Source organism: Haliotis rubra, unplaced genomic scaffold (assembly GCF_003918875.1).
Source record: "Haliotis rubra isolate DU_JTF1 unplaced genomic scaffold, ASM391887v1 Scf4, whole genome shotgun sequence".
Lineage (NCBI taxonomy): Eukaryota > Metazoa > Mollusca > Gastropoda > Lepetellida > Haliotidae > Haliotis > Haliotis rubra.
Window position 1 is genome coordinate 3,016,905 of NW_025767079.1, and position 22,033 is coordinate 3,038,937.

Consider the following 22,033-nt stretch of genomic DNA (forward strand, 5'->3'; position numbering starts at 1 on the left):
AACAATAATGAGATAATTCAGTATGATGCTTTGTATTTTCATAGCACGAATTTGGCCTTTTTTTGAGAATGACCCATATATGTATTTTAACCACTCAATCTAACCTGCTTCACTTTCACAATAGCACGGTTATCTATTGTCTCTATTGTCTTGCCCCAGCCCCAGGCCGCTTATTTTCAATAGCAGGGTGTTTTGTGGGTCAGCTATCATTATCACTTCAGTCTGTCTGGTCACTGGTCACAACAGCTTATAACAGGTTTATATTTGGATTGTATAATTTATGTCTTCATGTTTATGTGTGGTAAATATAAACCAAATTAACTATTTGTAATATGTAGCATAACTAGGTGTTAGCAGTACTTTACATATGTAAGTATTTATTGCTGGTAATCCTAAACATGTGTACATGTATTTCTATAAACTAATGCACCTAACTTTGCATAAATGTATGTGTGACGAGATGAGTGCCATACACTTGGTGAGGGTTCTTTCTTATTATATTGTAAATAAGTATGTTATGTACTTGTATGATGCTACACGTGTATGTTGAAATATAAACATAATATTGGCCCCATGAAGTATTGTACCGTATTTTGATGCAAAGTATTTATTTTATTATTGCCATTAAACTGAAACTATTTGCCTTTGTGGTATATACCAAACCACTCCAGTTACAAACGTATACCCTACCAGCATACATGAACACCATTAACACCCGAGAGCCCCATCACTACTCAACACCTGGAAGCCCTCGCTGATTGCCCACTCTCTGTGCTGAGACTAAATAGTGCTAGTCACACCTGATTTCCCTGGCAGGTTTCGGGGATCACAGGAAACTGTCTAGTCTAGTCTAGTCAGGTGTGAATACATGTCGTGTTCGGTATCTCAACTGTTCAATGTAGTGGCTGGTCATATGTTATCTGAGACCAATCGTATCATGAGATACCTGTCACAGAGGAAAGGATAGGTGACGGGGCTTTGGCGAAATTTCTGAAATTGGCTATATCATGTAACGATGTATGAAATAGGAGTAGATAGTCACTTTGGCGAGTTTATTTGTCCTCATTTTAGTGTTTTCGATAAGTAAAACAAAGCGATTGAAATCCAACCACTGAATAGAGGTAGTATTTATTTTCATATACATTTTATGCACACAACTAGTACATAAAACATAATGGTTTGCTGTACATGTAAATATAATCTTCACCTTGATACGAATGACTATCCAAACTAGAGTACACGCATTACAGAATTCACGAGGTGACACTATACTGACCCAATATTTATGAAGGTGGGCGTGCCTATATCTTTACTGAATGCAAACAAGGTTCATAAGATTACAGATGTGCGTGCATGCATGTATAAACATCACAGAGAGGGGCGTGACTCCATAAAGCAAGATGTCCACTGATATAACACTTCACGTTCAATTATCTCATTACTGTAATCTGCTTGAATGATTATACGCATGTGTATCGATAACGTAACTGATATACTATCCAGCTTTTATTGACGATGGATGAATAGAGAGTTGATTGATACACGTGATAATTGCACCGGATTTGATAATTACACAGATCAAATACAAATTTTTTTACAGAATGCTCATGTAAATTGCATAGAAAACTGACAATTCAAATCAACATGAAACTTTCAACAGCTTGAACAAAAATGCTTGAAATACCTTTGTATGGCTTACATGTAATAACGTCACTCGCTGTGAGGAGCTGATTAATTTGCCCCATATATGCGTCTCGACCGTAATGAGTTAACAAGGAAAGGAGGAAATGAACTGAAACATGTTTAGCTTTGTTGTTCTCACCTGGCTGTCGTCACCTGGGATAGAGTTGCGGTTAATCCTGGTTCGGGGATGAACAATGGTGGGCACCATCATGTCAAACCTTGTCTCCTCCTCACCGGGCTCCTCCAACACCTGAAACATGGGTGAGCGAGTTGGTGGACTTATGGATGGATGAATTACGCGCTTAACTGACTTAATATAAGAATTCACTCAATTTCACTTACCCAGTCAATTGCCTCAAACATGATGAGATCCAGTGGGTCTCCCATGACGCTGCCATCGATGATCGTGAGGGAGTGACACGTTGCCATGGCAGAGATGAGCAGGTCATGTTTCAGTCTGCTCACATCCCTCACTTCTTCCTCAAATCTGAGCAATATATATAGTACACATTAAATACCTCACATTAAAAACCTATACACAAATGGGGTGTGGCCGCATTGCCTTGTCTTGAATGCAAAGCAGTATTCAAGTACATTTACAGATTCATGATGAAATTAAGCCATAGCATAAGGACGTGCATTTCCATAGCAACAAGTCTGCTTGTGGAAAAACCTTTTGTTCAGGGTTTCTTATCTCACATTTTTTTTCCCCCAGTGGAAATGTTCCCCTCCCCACCCTATAAACTTATCTCACCTGCCATTGGGTGATGGCACCACACTCTGCATCTTCATTCCATCTTCTGTCAATGTGCCAGTCTGTAATCATTGTCCCATATCATAAATTTGAGTTTTAGTTTTAGCAATAATCCAGAAATACCACGGCACATTCATTTCAGCTACAAATGTCTCACAGGCAAGAGTGATACTGACCTTGTCGAAGCAGACCACGTTGAGAGTGCCACAGATGTTGATGCCCCCGAGGGCTGATGCAGAAGATTTTCCCCTTCTTGAGTCTGTGCTGGGCAAAGACAATGCCAACACTGAGGGCAGCTGGAAGTGCAGGGGGGACGGTGATGGTGATAAGATCTAGGGCTCGCAGAACGATGTCTCCAGCTTCTTCTCCATCCTGTACCTGGAAACAGTCAAGAATAATCACATCAGGTGATGCAAACGTTTCGATACAGATTCTTCTATCGTCAAGCAATGTCAGTGTGAGTGAGTGATGTTTGATCCTGCTTTTAGCAATATTCCAGCAATATCACAATGTGCCCATGATGAGCGAACACTTTAACCATAGAACTTGTGAAATGAAAGGTACATGCCAAACCTCAATATCAGAGGTGCACATTTAAAACACTATACTGGTCCTATGTTAAAGAATGAAAACTCTTTACCATCAAAACAATAGTGTAGATGAAGCCCAGCGATGCAATAAAAGCCAAGACCCCCACAAACCAGTAAGTGTCACGGTTGAACTTGAAGTCCACTGGTTTGGGGTATAGGATGGAACGTACAAGTTCACCCTTGGCAGTAAGGAAACCTGAAACATAAAGGTGTGCACAGGTTATGGTAACAGTCTCATAGCTTCAGTTCTACATTGCTCAGTTACACAATACAATGTACATAACTGTCTATCATCCCGACTTTTTGTATGATGATCTTCAAAATTACCAATTACTCTCCCGGGATTATCACCAGGCTGTGGTTAAAGGAAACATCCCTATGGCATGCAAAACATAATTAACAACTTTTTATGTATATGCAAATAAAATGGTTTGAATAAACCCAACATTCAACAGTTGCAGACACCATTAACAGAACTGGGATGCAATTCTTCATCACAGACACACATTCTTACCGGTTCTGACGACCACAGCCTTCACCTTCTGGTTTCCGTAGTAACGAGTCTGGATCACATGTGTACCACAAAACAAAATGTGTCTTGTATGTTGTTTGATGTCAAATATGTTTTCTTTCTGGTCTCTGGCAAGTTGTGGATTTGGAAGAGGTGTTTTAGTGATTGGTACACTCTCTCGCCTGAAACAAAGATGTGATGTCCCCCATGATGTGGTGGGGACATCATAAATGTGAGTGAGTGAGTTTTTAGCAATATTTCAGCAATATCACAACAGCGAACACATAACCACTAGACTACCTGATAGTTGGTATTGCTCCAAATCCATGAAAGTTGTCTTCTCTCAGGAAGTGAGTATGTTTTTTACCCCTGAGCAGCAACAGTGGAGTTGTGACACTTGTGACCTAACATTGTTGTAAATGCATTACAGCCCGTTCTTGTCAGCTTATTGCTGGAGGAACTACGGAATTCAGAGATTGTGCATGCATGCAATATAATTCTAATTGGTAAACATGTTCTTAATTATGTCTCCACTTAGCATTGACACCAGAAATGCAATATGTGATATACAAATACACTAGTCTTACACATGTCCTAACAGACATTGCAAAGGACATAATACCACTCTGGGGCCCTTACCAACTTTTTCCAGTTTCTGTGATTAAATCACTCACCTGTAAGCATGCTCTCATTGACAATACAGTTTCCACTGATGAGTACAGCATCACACTGCATGAAACAGCCACGTCGAGGAACCTCAATAATGTCCCCTGGCACTAAGTCCTCAGAGGAAATATCTTCATATACTGCAAGGCATGAAACAAGCTGGCTATGAATACATTTTTGGACATGAAAGGTGGGAACTGAAATCTATAGAAAAATCTTCACGTACCAAAGTACCCAAAACAATGTCACGAAAAGCCTCTCCTTGCCTGAGCCCCTTAATATCAAATGGAGGAGATTGATGATGAGGAGGAGGATGGTTGTTTTCCATACAGGTACTAAATCAGTGTCTAGATTTCAAGAGGTTTTTTACTATATTTCCAAGGAACCTCAACAGAGAGATATATATTGGTGTACTGGGGACCAGGAACCTCCACAGCAATACATACAGGTGTACTGGGGACCGATACTTCCCAAGGGTGTGTGAATGAGCGGTTTCAGTTTAAAGATTTCAAGATGATTTTACAGATTTTCACATTTATTTGTGACGTGATGATTTCAGACGTTTACCACATAATCCACAAGCAAGGGGATGGGGGCTGAAAACCCATAATCAAAGGTTTCTTGTGTGCCCAGGGCCCATATCAAATCCATGGGGCCTAAGTAAGCCATATTCCAGCTCTCTCTGGCACATCTGTCCTGGAGTCTACGATGTGGGACTCACCTTCATTACCACGACACACAGTGACAATAGTGGACCCGGCAGTGGTGTTACGCAATGCTCGCTGCATCTGCAACAGTCAATATAATTTAGCATTCAAACATGTTACATTCAAACAAGTAAGATTTTATTATTATGACGATGAATTATCAGTAACATGTTTGTGTTTGGGATTATTTTGGGATTTATTTATTTTCTTCATTGAAATTGCATAATTATTTAACCAGATCATCTGAGTTACAAAAATAAGAATGGGAGCTAATCGGTCGTTGTTAATAATAAACTAGATCTGAATGGTATCCATTAAAGATTTAACAGGTCACTGAGTCACATGCCGGGGGGGGAACAATGGGTCACAAGGTATTGTCCTGTTGTATTTCATACTGGGGACACTCAAAATCTATTAACTTCAGGGTAATGACAAGGATCCTTGACTTTCTGGCATAATTTCAGACATTGCATACTATTGCAGCAATGGTAGTGTGGACTTGGGCTGGCAATCAATACAGATTTTACATATCGGTAATTATTCACTAAATATTGATTGTTGATAAATTGTCTTTGTGCAATGTTCAGAAAATAATTTGGAAGCAGCCCATGAATAAAGACTATGTGTATCGAGCGAGTAAATCAAAACCCTATTCATCACAATAGTTTTTGTTATATTATCAGTGATGCGGTTTAAATATGGATAACGATATTTCCCAGCCACACATTATTTTCTATATTACAATGACAGCAGATTAACTTAATCTTGTCTTCTTAATTCACATTCTTTTACAATCTATTCTGATGTGTTCAGGGGGGGGAACAATTGAGCTTCAAGATCGAATCTTTCCACGTATTGCAACGCGATGAAATCTTTACCTTCCTCGTCTGGTAGATGGTGATGATGATGGAGAAAGCGGAGATGAAGACGATGCAGCTGGCATACAGCTCGTAGTCATCAGCATACCACACACACATACTGAACAATTGGAAGACATAGAATGGAGAAATCACCTGTGGAAAAACAAAGGCAAGATATGAGTGAGATTATTTAACAGGGCTTTGAACAGTATTCCATTGCAGAGATGCACACTCCAATTGCAATAATCAATCGGTGACACATTATACATGGACTACTAACAATAACAGCACACAAAAATAGAAGTTGAAGATGACCTTCTGGATGGTCCCCAACCAAAACATTCTTATCCACAACCAATGATTGGGTCATTTAAACAATAATGTACATGGGTACATGGGCAGTAGGGCTGCAACGAATCCACTGTCAGTATTAATTAATCATGACAATTTTGCATATCTGCTTTTGATAAATAATACACAAAATCAAGTCAAAAGCACAAACATTCAATCATAAAGGCATAGGATTTGAATCACTGAATATGTGAGTGAATTGTAACAGCCCTCTGTTTTAAGGATATGCTTGACATCCATTATGCCAAAAATAAGGCATGTCAGGGATCGTAATAGTTCTTTATCTGCATGCTATGGCATGGTAAATATGTGCCATCACTAAAATTACATAAATAATAAACACCATGATACAGTTTACAGAATATGCGATAAATTAGAACAACAGATTCAAAACCTATTTTTGCAACAAATCAAACCATTTATTGGTGGCAGTCTCAATCACACAACCTAACATGGAAGTGACCATTTGGAATGTCAGTAGACATGACAGGGATTTCTATTTTGGAGTGAGTGAGTGAAATTAGTTTTACACCACTTTTAGCATTATTCCAGCATGGCGGGGGACACGAGAAATGGGCTTCACACATTGTGCCCATGTGGGGAATCAAACCCGGGTCTGTGGCGTTACGAGCCAACGTTTTACCCACTAGGCTACCCCACCGCCCCTCCTGTTGAATTGCATAGTAGGGACACTCAAAATCTATTAACTTTAACATAATGGTAATGACAAGGATCCTTGAGTTTCTTGCATAATTTCAGACATTACATACTATTGCAGCAAATCTCATGGTACTGTGGATGACAGCTGGCTGACAATACAGATTTTACAGAACATTAATCATTAACTAAATATCGATTGATTGTCGATAAATATCGAAGAACTGCCTTTGAGCAAAAATACCAAACTAGTTCTGAATGAATTTGTCAGTGAGTTTATAGGTCCATGACAAATATTCCTGCAGTCATGATAGGGTTCAGGAAATCCATTTCTATCCCTGCTTGTGTTGGATTATCAATACTAACTCTGTAAGTTTGCACCATTTAAATAGTCATTACAGTATCAATAACACTTACTTAAATCAACACATCAAAAAATGATCTTTACTCACCTCTTTCAACAATATTTTGATTATGGGTGTCACATGTACTCTGATTGAATTAAGGCCATACAGGACATGTCTGCAAGGAAACAAGCATAAGTCATCATCAATCCTGTTGAAATAAACACTGAACTATTATAAATTTCAATATTTTAAGCATTTTCAGAGATAGATATAAATTGTGAAAGAATATGAGACATCCTACCATGCATTCTCTAGTTTTGTGACAAATAGATTTGCCTTGGAATATAAAAAATATGAAACACAGATACTTTCATGGAGAAAGCACTCTTTTGTTGAGTTGATGAGTTCAAGATAAAATTAAAACATTATCTTCCACTCATCATTACTTTCAATCAAACAAGTTACTATTCCAGTGACCATGAATAATGAATTGAATTCATGATGGGATACTGTTTAATTCATCAAATACACGAGTGAATCATAACAGGATTAGAAAGCACTAGAGTTAAGCTGATGTGTTCAAGATAAAATAAAAACATTATTTTACACCGATCATTACTGTCTATCAAACCACTAGTCACATATCAAAACAATATGTACAAACCGTCTTTGTTGGTCCTCATAGGAGAGCCCCTTCAACTGGTAGAAGTAGGAGCATGGGTTATCTTTCTCCAGACCCCTGCAGGAGGCAAGAGAACAATGAGTGAGTGAGTGAGTGAGTGAGTGAGTGAGTGAGTGAGTGAGTGAGTGAGTGAGTGAGTGAGTGAGTGAGTTTAGTTTTACGCCGCACTCAGCAATATTCCAGCTATATGGCGTCGGTCTGTAAATAATCGAGTCTGGACCAGACAATCCAGTGATCAACAGCATGAGTATCGATCTGCGCAATTGGGAACCGATGACATGTGTCAACCAAGTCAGCGAGCCTGACCACCTGATCCCGTTAGTCGCCTCTTACGACAAGCATAGTCGCCTTTTACGACAAGCATGGGTTACTGAAGACAAATTCTAACCCGGGACCTTCACGGGTCCAAGAGAACAATGAACAACACTGATACAGGTGTCACAAGATACGACACATATCGGTACAGAAGGCATGATATGTAGGGGCGGATCGAGGATTTTGGAGAAGGTGGAGTGCACATTAATCGTAAAGTCCAAAGGTCAGGGGGAAATGCTCCTAAGGGAAAAAAATTTCGGGGGCGAAGGGGGATTCGGAAGTTTGTCCCACCCCTCTGGACCTGCCTCTGATATGATAAGTATCTCTATACGCAGTAAACCCAGTCATCAGACCAAGAATAAAGTCCTTAGTGATTGATTGATAGATAGATGGATTGAGGTTTTAAGCTGCTTTTAGAAATATTCCAGCAATATCAAGGCGGGGGACACAAGAAATGGGCTTCACACATTGTATTCATGTGGAACCTGGGTCTGCGGAGTGACAAGCAACTGCCTTAACCACAAGGCTACACCACCGCCCCTAGAGACCTTAGACTAACAACTGATTAATACCCGTCAGCATGACAGAGAGTCAACAAACAAGACTGGAATGGAGATTGATATTACAAGTCGTCTTTATCAAACAAGACACAAAGTAAACAAATTTCTCTGGTGTAATATGACAGACAGGGTTTAGTTTTACGCCGCTTTTAGCAATATTCCAGCAATATCACAGCGGGACACACCAGAAATGGGCTTCACACAGTGTGCTTGTGTAATATGAGAAAGGGGTAGTTTCATGACACACTTGATCAACATGGACTGACTGACTGAGTTTGGTTTCACACATTGTACCCATGTGGGGATTTGAACCCGGGTCTTCGGCATGACGAGCCAACAATTTAACCACTAGGCTACTCCACTTACCCAATCAACATGGAAGTATGAGCCAATATTTGGTTTGCTGTTTGACACTATATTCAGCAATATTCCAGTTATACCAGAGTCTGTATATAACTGACATCTGTACACAATCCAGTGATTGACATCATGAGCATCAATCTTTGCAATAGGGACATGACGCCATCAACTAAGTGTGACCCAAGTCGCCTCTTTAAGTAGTGTTGGGAATTGGTTAAAATCTCATAATTGATGATTGGTTCATTACAACCGATCAATCATCGAAAATATTTGGTTAGCGTCATTTATCAGATTTTCCTGGTTATGTTTGTTTGCACAAAATCATAAAGAAAAAACATGTAGTTCTTTGGTGGTTTTTTTTGCAAATTGCTCATCTTTAAAGGATGACTAGTATGTTAGGAACATAAATTTCTTGGGGGTCTTTAAGATAAATTCAATCATGACTTGGATGAGCTTGTAGTGCTCATGAAATGTAACAGACAAAACCAACCGTGTGAAATACATTGTTAATGCAACAAGTGTTCCAGAATTGTTTGTGTTCGATTATGAGAAAACATAACCGATTGCTTGGTCGTTTAGTCACTGCGACCAATCTTCGTTTATTTCAATTAATCGGACCACCACTATTCTTAAGACAAGCATGGGTTACCAAAACCAATTCTAACCCAGCTCTTCACAAGTCACTAGGCCTATAACGCATGGGTAGCTGAATGAAGACATGGTGTAATATGCTTTTCCTGATGCTTCACTTACTTGAGCCTGATGAACTCATCACGTTCAGGGTCCCAGATATATTTCACCTTCTTTGTGATGAAGTAGTTGATCTTATTCTCAGCATGCTGAAAATACATGGCACCTTATTTATCTCCACTGCAATTATTTCTGGGCTTGACCCCATGAATTTAATCCACTGATTGAGCTTTTCACATTTGGATAGAAAACATGCAGTCCTTCCAGCTTCACAGAAAACATGTAACTACAATGTGATCAAACTGACAGATTGGTTTGTTGGTTGTTTAACGCAGCATGTTCCAGCAAGGACAACAGCATGAGCATCAATCTATGCAACTGGGATATGATGACAAGTGTCAACCAAGTCAGTGAGACACACCCAATCCGGTTACCGGACCACCAGACCCCATCGCCTCTTATGACAAGGATGGGTTGCTGAAGACCAATTCTAACCCTGATCGTCACAGGTCCAATCTGTAATTCTAGTTTTTATAACAAGAACTGTTTGTGACTTCTTACTGTACCTAAACAGACATAACTATGAGTGAGTGAGTGAGTGAGTTGAGTGAGTGAGTGAGTGAGTGAGTGATACCAGAGTGATGAGTGGTGAGTGAGTCTGAGTAAAAAGTGAGTGAGTGGACCAGAGTTTTCCAGTGATGGCAATATTCCAGCATATGGTGGCGGTCTGTAAAAAATCAAGTCTGGACCAGACAATCCAGTGATCAACAACATCCATTGATCCAGATTGGGAACCAATCCCGATCTTAGCATATTACGACAAGCGTGGGTTACTGAAGGCCAAAAACTAACCCGGACCTTCACAGGTAGACATAACTATGAAGTAGACATATTTAACCCTGTTAATGTGTCCAAAACAAGGTATCAGACCAATGTTGCAGAATAACCTCTTCAGTGCTCAGCAATGTTGGGCTGCTTACATGTTATATACCATTAAAAAAAAGTATGGGATATTCCATTTTGCAAGCATACCTCTAATCAATGCCAATGCATATGAGAAAAAGTAATATATATCCATACAGATGAAACATTTCCAAAGGAATGGAATAAATTGTCACTTTTTCCCTTAATTTCTCTTCATCATCTGTTTCCTCCTTGGAATCATCATTTTATCAATCGTGTTAATCCAATATTCCCTACTATGGTATACACTTGAGAAGTGTCATTCGACCTGTGAATTTCATTACAACTTGCATTACATCCACCATTTTGACCAACTGATCCTAATCTTTGTTAGCTTTATCCCTACTTATCAAAACAGATGACCCTAATACTGACTGAGTTTAGTTTTACGCCGCTTTTAGCAATATTCCAGCAATATCACGGCGGGGGACACCAGAAATGGGCTTAACACATTGTGCCCATGTGGGGAATCGAACCCGTATGACCCTAATAAAGAAATGGGTGAGGATACTATACTGTTTAGCCGTTTCACAGAACAGTCCAGTTTCAGGACTGGAAATCATGCATGAACTCTCGACACTGCCATGAGTATATACCCTGTATCCATGAATTACAAGTCACAGCACTAAACCTGCATGCACTCGCAGGGGTGGAAATAACTTTAAAATTGCTAGTGTACTCCGGTACAGTGGCACATGTAAAATCACCTGCCCTGATAATTTTTCCACTATACCGGACGTTTTCTTGTTGATTTTTTAAATAAACAACATAATTAATATTGGAAAGTCAACTGGACACTGGTACAGTGTGATATACAAATTTGCTTGCCCGACAGAAAAAAACACTGGACTCATGCGTCGGGCAATGGGTTATTTCCCCCCCCTGACTCCTAAATTATCAGAATTGAATCATACATTGCTTGGAACAGTCTATTGCAACCTCACACTCCCCTCCTGTTCTTATCATTCATGGAAGCACAAACGTCATTTTCAAATCTTTCATCACAAATGACATAGAAATATGGATAAATTTACCATGCCATTAAATCTTTCTTCTAACACTTCAAAGCACTTTGCCAAACTCTCCAGCAGAGCTCCAGATAAGATTTAGCTCATGTGGGTACTGTACCCACGGTATTTTTTTGGAGTGGGTATTATGAATGCTGAGTGGGTATTTCATTTTTCCGTTACCCACTGCTTTCAAATATGTGCGTATTTCAGTCATTTCACTCACCTAAGTATTATGTCATTGAGTAAGTTTACTAGGCAGGTATGTTCTGCCTTATGTCATACCTAATCAAAACCAACTTAAATATAATGGAAATGATTTTATAAAAAATCACTCATTCTATACTGACAGTACAACACTTGTCCTATACAAACAGTACAACTTGATAGCAATCGATGTCTTTCATTACGCAAGCAATTTTTATAAATATATTCCGTACATATTTGTTTTAAACTTTTTGCGTATTTATCATTATAAATGCGTAATTGTTACGCAACAATTATTTTTCAATGCGTTATTGGAAATTTATATGCGTATTTTACCCGGATATGCAGCTTATCTGGACCTCTGCTCCAGTGTTGATAAAAATGTTGGGTAGGTCTGGATAACTAAACCCTTCATAAAAATCCCAAATATTAATGAAAATACGAACCGCAGCTTGAAGATTAGATTTCTGATTTGAGGAGTTGTATGAGATAGCCTTGTCTGGATTCAATGGGTCAATTCTGCAACAGATGAAAACATTGAGTTAGTGAGTTTGGTTTCAGCTTTCAGCAATATTACAGAAAAATCTATCAATATCATGTCGGGGGACACCAGAATTGCTTCACATTACTGCAAAGAGTGAATCGCACTTTACTATTGCACAGTAACATTAAACGAACCCTAACTCTGAGACAGTAACAGGGACCCAAAACAAAAGAACAGAGGTAAAATCTTGCTTAACATCGACCTTAAAGAGATCCTGCTGCACTACATATTTACATTTAGATCTCAAATGCAATGACATATGCAACAAATTAACATTAAATTAGACAATTCCAAAATTAAGTTGATGTGTGTGAAGCAATACTGAAGGAGATGCAAAACTACCTGCAGTCAATAGGATTTTTGGAAAGAGAAACTGCTTCAAGACATACTATTTGTTTCTGCCCACTACACAAACAGTTTTTTAACATCCAGTGAACAACTTAAGAGAAAACATTTAATTAAGGTAATTTCTCGACCAATTTATTTTCTTAAATCAAGCCCCTTAAAATATCAAATAATCGATTCCTTACAACCACTGCCGAGTTGAACCAGGACATAACATATGGGGAGAGATGCCTCCATTGGAATAAAACTATCCAACACCAGGGATTAATCGCCCTGCATGACTGAGGGAGTGCATATAGTTTTATGCCTGTTTTTAGTAATATTTCACCAATATAAGTCAAGGGATTAGCAAAATTCCACCAATATCATATCAAGGGACACAAGACATGGGCTTCACACATTTAACCCATGTGGGGAATCGAACCCTGGCCTTCAGCATGACAAGTGAAAGCTTTAACAACTTAGTGAGTGAGTTTAGTTTTACGCCGCTTTTAACAGTATTCCAGCTATATCATGGCGGGGGATACCAGAAATGGGCTTCACATATTGTACCCATGTGGGGAATCGAACCCGAGTCATCGGCGTGACGAACGAACGCTTTAACCACCACGCTACCCCACCGCCCCTTAACAACTTAGAAACTCCACCGCCCCCTGCAAGAAATAGGTCCTACCCTGGCGAATCTAAAATACTTACGATGTTCCATCTCTGGTGATCATAGTGCAGACATTTGACTTGAACCATTGTTTGTACTGATCCTGAAAATACATCAAACTGGTGAGTTGGCAGAGTTCAAATACATAATTGCCACAGCATTATTTCAACTTAAAACTGAGAGTATTTACTTGAGCTCTGAAAACTTTTTCATTTGTATTGATTCATATCAGCTCTGTGGAGGAATAACACTGTTTTAGAAACCGCCAGTGAGCACCTGGAGTGGGTGGACTTACCTTCAATAACACTGTTGTAGCAACCACCAGTGAGCACCTGGAGTGGGTGGACTTACCTTCAATAACACTGTTGTGGCAACCGCCAGTGAGCACCTGGAGTGGGTGGACTTACCTTCAATAACACTGTTGTAGCAACCGCCAGTGAGCACCTGGAGTGGGTGGACTTACCTTCAATAACACTGTCGTAGCAACCGCCAGTGAGCACCTGGAGTGGGTGGACTTACCTTCAATAACACTGTCGTAGCAACCGCCAGTGAGCACCTGGAGTAGGTGGACTTACCCTCAATAACACTGTCGTAGCAACCGCCAGTGAGCACCTGGAGTGGGTAGCCTTTACAAACAGGTGTGGGAGCCAATAGAAGAAGAGTCGCAGCAGGCCGACCGTGATGATGATGAAGAACCACACGACAGCTGTCTTCAGCTTATGGGGCCTAAACCCGGAGATTTCCTGAAATAACATTAGTGAGTGAGTGACAGGTGCAGAGAAGGAACGTTGTCATGAACCATTAAAAAAATTCCCCCAAAGTATAATTTCTACACATTCCCCAAAACCAATTTCTATGATGAACGTTTTCCCAATAACAGAAGGAATTTCTTATTCCTAAGTCCTGACTAAAGTAACATGGTCGTATTTGTCCCTCAACAATTAAACCTTGTGCAGGCTGTATTTAGGAGAGCTGACCCACGACAGACCAAGAACAGTTGTTTCCTTCAGTTCACATGTATTATTCCTGCCATATCCCAGGAGATGAAAAAGAAATGACATTACACATTATACCCAAGTGGGGAATCAAAACAAGTCTGCAGACTGACAAACGTGTTCGACCAGGAATCCAAAGGGGACAGAAGCACCTTGAGCAATCAACAACATGAACTTTTTCCTTCTTAAAATGATTCATTTTAGGTGAGTGAGTGAGTGAGCGAGTTTAGTTTTACGCTTCACTCAGCAATATTCCAGCTATATGGCGGCAGTCTGTAAATAATCAAGTCTGGACCAGACAATCCAGTGATCAACAGTATAAACAGTGATCTGCGCAATTGGGAACCAATGACGTGTCAACCAAGCCAGCAAGCCTGACCACCCGATCCCGTTAGTCGCCTCTACAAGCATGGGTTACTGAAGACCAGTTGTAACACGGACCTTCACTGGTGATTCATTTTAAGGGTCACTGGATACAGGATTTCTTCAAGGCACACATTAAACCAAGAATTTACAGAAAGGTGCATTTGCGGCAGGTTCAACAAATCAGAATGACAGCAGTGAATTGTTTTCATCTTTGTTCGAATTCGGACATGCTCTCCAATACAGATTATCACCCATTAAATTGAAGACCAGGGGCTTTTCAAGGCCTTATCAACAACTTCAAGCAAATATAGAAACACACATAACACACAATTTGTTGAATACACACAAGGTTGTCAAATGTGGGACTGACCATGAAGGGAAAAGCTTTGCTTTGCGATGGAGATTAATTTAATGCCTACTGTCACTGCAAGGTATTTTCATCATGCATAAATTTCCTGACAAATTATAACTTGACATGTTTTATAGTGCCTTTTTTAGGACAAATCACTGGCAATTAGGGCCTTTTCATGGTTAAAACAAACTTAAGGCCTTTTTAGAGTAAAATGCTAAAATGTCTTTTTCAAGCCTGTGTGAACCCTGCTCTGATTGGTTCATGAGAGAACCAATTGAATGATAACTCAGATTGAACTGGCATTTTGAGTGAGTGTAGTTTTACGCCGCATTTAGCAATATTCCAGCAATATCACAGCCAGGGACACTAGAAATGGGCTTCACACATTGTACCCATGTGGGGAATCGAACCGGGGTCTTCGACGTGATGAGCGAACGCTATAACCTGTAGGCTACCCACCGCCCCTGGTACATGTTGACCAGGCTGCTTGACACAAATGACTATCTTTCAATGTCCATGTCGTTATGGATCAAGCTGCCAACCTTCTTTTTGGGACCTATTTGAGGTGTTGTATCATGGATATGGCATTCTCAATAACCAAGCATACATGTGTTTCTTACATATTGCAAGTGGAGGTGTACTGAGAATTTTGAAGGAGTACTGACATGTTTTTGTGTGAGCGAGTTGGTGATGTGGTTTGTTATTTGTAACATTAAACAACTTTTCAGCTATTAAACTTCATATATGTTAGACGTACAAAGGAATTTATGTGTGTACATGATACGCTTGAAATCTTATATTATGTCGTTGATTTTTAGGCATACATTATGCCTGTACGCCCCTTATCTGTAGCCCTGTACCACTTTGGTGAAATGCTGTGCTTGTTCATTCATTGATTAACACCACACTCAGCAATATTCCAGATATCTCAGCAGGTCTGGAAATAACTCTAAAATTGTTAGTGTACTCCGGTACAGTGGCACATGTAAAATCACTTGCCCTGATAATTTGTCCACTATACCGGCCATTTTCTTGTTGATTTTTAAATAAACAACATAATTAACATTGGAATAACTGGACACGGGTACAGTGTGATATACAAATTTGCTTGCCCGACAGAAAAAACACTGGACTCGTGCGTCGGGCAATGGGTTATTTCCACCCTGCTCAGTGTGTAAATAATCAAGTCTGGAGTGCTCTATTGTTTTATAAGTTCATTGTAGGTGAATGAGATTGGACTCTTGGACTCTGTTGATTGATGACTTGTATCGGCGGATTGGAACTGCTTCTGCAAGTTTTCTTATGGAGAAGTTCTGGAGGTTTCTTGATAATATTTCTACATTGTCCCTCTTGATGTTGTGGTTAGGACAATTGATGATGTGGTCTGAAATGTCTGATTTGGTGGTAGATCTTAAGTATTCTATGATTCTGATGTTTATGGGGTAGGAATTTTCACCTACAAAGGCCTCGCCACTCACTGCTGATTTTGTAGACAACATCTTTAGGTTCTTCCTGTTTAGACGTGTTGCTGCCAATGGCTCTAAGTTGTGATTTAGGTGGTGCAGAGCTGGTGAAGTGAGTGGAGATGTTAGCTTGTCGCTTAAGGAGATGGCTGATGTGGTGGGAGGTGTTTCCTATGAAGGGGGAGAGATATGGAAGCGTGCTGCTTAGGATTTGTTGGCAGCCGGTGTACCTGCTGCATGAAGGGTGGTGCTGATGATTTTGTCGTCTAGATTGGGTAAAACTGGGTGAAAACATGGCGAAGGTACTAGATTTCTGTGATAAGGGTGGGGGTGGAGAGATTGATGACTCGTCTAGTGAGGATGCTATGCTATGCTAGTACTGTGAAACCTGCCAACATTGGCACCTGTCTAATCCGGCACACTGTCAAAACCGGCATTTTATTTCGGTCCTGTGGGGTGCCGGTTTAGACAGGTTTCACTGTATTTGTTATCAAGGGATGGTTGGACTCAAGTTTATGTATTGGTCGGAGTGGGTAGATTTTCTGTAAAACATGGTTGCATGTGCTTGGGTGGGATTCTGGTTAACATGGTTGCATGTGCTTGGGTGGGATTCTGGTTACGAGAACATCCTGAAAGGGAAGCTGACACTCCCGCCTTCTCCCACTGAAAATAGATGTGTCTGAAAAACTACTCCCAGCCCAAAATACAAAACAGGTCCCAGTCCAACCAAACCACCCTCTGAAATAACTTGATTGGTCTCTTATTTAACTTTAATTATAAATTATATAATAATATATATATTTGCCCTACGAATCTAATCAATTTGCTGGTGTAAAGTTTCAATGCTGGACACATCAGGGAACAGCTGTTGGTATACATTATGCCCTTGTTTCCCTTTATTCTGATAACAGCTATCAGTTCACGAATGAACACACCTGATCAATGTTACCACAATCATGAACACAGGAAAAAGACTGGTCAAATCAACCACAGCTATGTCTGAATACAAAGCTGTTTACAGTAACATTTATTCCTGTTTTGCAGTGGATAATACTATGCATGAACATATGACAGGCTTATTATCATTGAAATAGGTTAAGCGTTTATTAAGTAGCATGTTTAGATGACAGATGTAGAAAAAATGACAGGCTGTTTGAAAAATAGCACATAGATCCATGGCAATTAGAGCATAAAATTGTCACTAAAGTACTGTCGGAAATAGAAAAAAAACTGTATTTTCTCATTTATCTCTACAATTTTTATGTAGTTGATATGTGCAAGTGTGAAATATCTGTTAAACTAAGTTCGGCCTAACTACAAGTCTCAGTGGTAGGGACATGAGAAACGTAGAAAAAGGACTTTACTGAAGAGAGATTAGTACAGAAATGAGCAATGGGGTTTTTTTCTAAGTCCAAAGAGATTTATATGGAACAGACCATGGCTTTATGCAAATTAGTGTGCGACGATATTGTATTACAAAGGACACTTTTTAAAGGCCCAATTTGAAATTAGATGTAGCTTTATTATAAACGATAGCTGGCGTGAAAAATAATAACTTTCATGCTGAAACTATTAAGGATGTAGCTACCATGGAGTCTTACTGTCACTATAAAAAGCAACAGATAGGAGGGTTTGTCTCAAAAGCAAAACCTGGACGGGTGTCGCAAACGATCGTTGGGGTCGGGCTTGGGGATAGAGATATCGGCTAAGATAAGATAATCCTTTAGGGCAATTATACTGGGGAAGCACAAGGCATGTCATAACAATTTACAAATAATATCCAGTCCTGTCGATCTTCGCGATCGGGTGGTCATGCCACCTAATACATTCAATACGATGCGTTTCTATGGTTATCAGGTATCATACTGTTTTACATATCTCAATATAAACTTCATGAAAGAAAGACATGTAAGATGTTAATCAATAGATGAGGCATAGTCAACACACAAAAGCACAAAATATCTTTGAGATGACCCCTTGTGCCTGTAGGCAGCACGTGCATTTCATGCCAGGTGAGTCGACAGTCCGTTGTCATACCTGGCTGAGCGACCTAATTGCCATCTATAGTCTGATCTATAGTTTTCAGCAGCTATTCGTATTTTTTCTAAGTTTTGCCCGATTTTACGAGTAAACGTGCTTTTCTGGATATTCTATTACGCATCCCACTGAATGCCAAGTTAGGCCGAAGTAGGTTATTTCGACATATGCTATTTGCAGTAATTTTAGGGATACAGAGTAACAGCCTAAAAACAGTTTTTTTCTATTTCCGACAGTACTTTAGGTTAAATTTGGTCAATGATACACTAATCACTTCTACAAAACTGTAACTACAATTTCCAACAAGAATCGGAAAATTTCTAATTTGTCATACAGTCTTCTGAGCAGGTCTAGAAAAGCCTTGCTTTCAGTTGGTTCAATTCATCCTCAACAATATTCAAGTAAATCATGAACCAGTAATTGATCAAGTGCAAAATTTTACATCATTGTTGGACAACAGTTGACATTATCAATCTGTCAGTTTCCACTGCTTAATGAGTGAGTGAGTTTAGTTTTATGCCGCTTTTAGCAATATTACAGTAATGTCACCAGAAATGGGCTTCACCCGTGTGGGGAATCGGATCCGCGTCTTTGGCATGGAGAGCTAACGCTTTAACCACTAGGCTACTCCATGAAAAGCATTGACAGGAAAACAAGGAACCACATGTCTGTCATCTCACACAGGTACAAGATGATAATGGATGCACTTAGTTAACATTGCAAGCACCTTAGGATGCTGAAAAGAATGGCTACTCGAACCATTAATTTTATAAAAAATATGTCTTGTTGTGAAACAGGTAATATATACACAAAAAATAAAACAAGTTCCAAATTTCAAGCATTTAGTATATTGTGAATGGAAATAAAGATGGTTAAAAAAAATAATAATAATAATTTTAAAATATCTGTTGCTTGTTCTTCACATGTCCACCATTTCTAATCAGATTAGAAATATACTGAAAAATCAGGGTGTCAGTTATTGAGTTTCTCAAACTAAAACTTTTTTCCCCTTCTCTATAGCAAGCTAAAGGCTACAGAACCTTTGCAGTAATATGAAATAAATCAATAAAATTCTTTGAAATCATGTGAAGCCCGTCACAGATTCCAGGCTAGTACCTTCATGGTTTTGCCTTGGAACCCACAATACACTGCTGAAAGTCACACACTGAAAAATGAATGTTTCAAAACAGATTTTTCTGAATCAGGCAAACTGGTTGTATGATAGTTTTACTGCATCATTCAGTGTGCGAAATTTACGCTGGTCCTGTGGTCCGTGGCTAGTAAAAATTCATCTGGACCACTAAATGGAAAGTATGCAGTGGTCCTGGTGGCTTGTGAATTTTGTATTGATAGTTAGTAAAATCTACGAATGTTATTTTGGACCACTGAAGTACAGACAGGACCACTAATTATCGTCCACTCACTGGTCCTGTGGTCTAGTGGGGAAATTTTGAAAGGTTTCTTTCCCTGCATTCAGTTCGCCCTTTTTCATCAGTTCTGTCAAAATCTGCTTGACATTTTTAATTGAATAGTTTCTTCAAACTAACAATACTGCCAGCAGTGTGATCACCATGGCAACAGTTCCTACCATTTGATCCTCCTCCCCCGGATTGATGTAGATTCGATCCGACTTCATCGGTGGAGGACCTGTGTGTCCCATCTTCAGCTTAGACCCTGAAAACAGATCATGGAAACCATTAGACCATGAAACATGTCTGATAATGTTATTGGTAAGGGTAAACAACTATTGTGACCAACTATTGCAATACTATTGCAATAGTTTTTTTCTCTTTGAATTGTCTCATTTGAACTCATTTCCCAAATGAATGAATAGTTTCTATGAAATATAAACAAGTTGAAGTAGTTTCATTCATGGCCTGTAGATTTTAAATCCTGCAGGCGGCAGCTAGCCCTGATGGAAACTGGCAAATAAAACTATCGGAAACACTGTCACATCATGTAATAAACCAGATGATGACATGTCTCAGATGATGGCATGTCACATCATGAAATAAATCAGATGATGGCATGTCACATCATGTAATAAATCAGATGATGGCATGTCTCAGATGATGGCATGTCACATCATGTAATAAATCAGATGATGGCATGTCTCAGATGATGGCATGTCACATCATGTAATAAATCAGATGATGGCATGTCACATCATGTAATAAATCAGATGATGGCATGTCACATCATGTAATCAAATAAATCAGATGATGGCATGTCACATCATGTAATAAATCAAATGATGTAGTGTCACATGTAATCAAATGTAATATATCAGATGGTGTCATGTCGCACATGTAAAAAATAGGTGATGCCATGTCACATCATGCAATAGTTGCGAAGTTGACGATGTAAACATCGATACTATCGATGAATCGTTACACCACTATCACATCATGTAATATATCAGATAATGCAACATCAGATCTTGCAGGGCTCAATTAAGGAAATCACAATGCACCCAATTAAACCGCAATTAATGACTTTGTTGCACCTGCTGCTCAGTAGGGCTGCGTAATATAAGCAATATAACCGGTATACCGGTTCAGGCATGAAAACGATACGTATTGCAATACGCTGATCGAAAACCGGTATTTTGACATGCATTCGGAAAACTTCGTAACACTCGGAAATCTTCGGATATTTCCGTTTTTTAAATTATTCCTTTCCTTGTTTTATTTGTGCCATACATTATTTACATTTTCATTTTGTCATGATTAAAACTTTCTATTAAAGCCTAATCAAGCATAGTGATTTTGTTGTGGATTCGCTTTATAAATCAAGCATTAACTCGATTATAAGTAGTTGTTTGTTAAAAACAAATATATTGCAATACATATTGCAATATAATAGATCGCAATATATATCTAATATGAAAATTCTCTGCAATACCCACCCCTACTGCTCAGTGTAATATTATACATAAATGCTTGAGTTTTGGTACTAATGATTCAGATGTTGTGATTTGGTTGAAATAAAATATATGTTTTCATACAAAAATATATAGTTGAATACAGCAAAAGATGTTCTGTCATATGCTCAACACTATAAATAGGACAGGTTTATCTTACAGCGGACTGTTTAAAAAGGACAGTGACATTGTTATTCAGACTTTTGGTAAGCTGACATATCATTTTAATCATGCTCAAAAATCTCATCATTATAACAATGACAATCAGTCCCAAACAAAAGTTTCAAGTAAGATTTACATGTCCATGGGTGGCAAGGTAAAACTTAGGCGGCTGACCCAAGGGTCAGTAAAATTTCTTGTGAAGTGGAAGTAATTAATTAATGAATGGCTTCAGAACTTTTTGGGGCAACGACTATTCTTACACAAGTGAGTGATTTAACATT

The 22,033-nt window shown here is 39.1% G+C and overlaps 1 protein-coding gene across 1 annotated transcript in view; it reads right to left on the reverse strand.

Annotated features, from left to right (window-relative positions):
- LOC124287054 (polyamine-transporting ATPase 13A3-like) overlaps positions 1 to 22,033 on the reverse strand; it is a 51,631-nt gene that overhangs the window by 10,366 nt on the left and 19,232 nt on the right. The window contains 17 exon segments of the mRNA XM_046723523.1: positions 1,823 to 1,933; positions 2,026 to 2,170; positions 2,438 to 2,499; positions 2,614 to 2,658; positions 2,660 to 2,815; positions 3,078 to 3,223; positions 3,542 to 3,720; positions 4,209 to 4,344; positions 4,926 to 4,992; positions 5,790 to 5,924; positions 7,232 to 7,301; positions 7,791 to 7,865; positions 9,797 to 9,882; positions 12,357 to 12,429; positions 13,496 to 13,557; positions 14,030 to 14,197; positions 20,256 to 20,341. Of these exon segments, the coding sequence (XP_046579479.1) occupies positions 1,823 to 1,933; positions 2,026 to 2,170; positions 2,438 to 2,499; positions 2,614 to 2,658; positions 2,660 to 2,815; positions 3,078 to 3,223; positions 3,542 to 3,720; positions 4,209 to 4,344; positions 4,926 to 4,992; positions 5,790 to 5,924; positions 7,232 to 7,301; positions 7,791 to 7,865; positions 9,797 to 9,882; positions 12,357 to 12,429; positions 13,496 to 13,557; positions 14,030 to 14,197; positions 20,256 to 20,341 (1,802 nt within the window).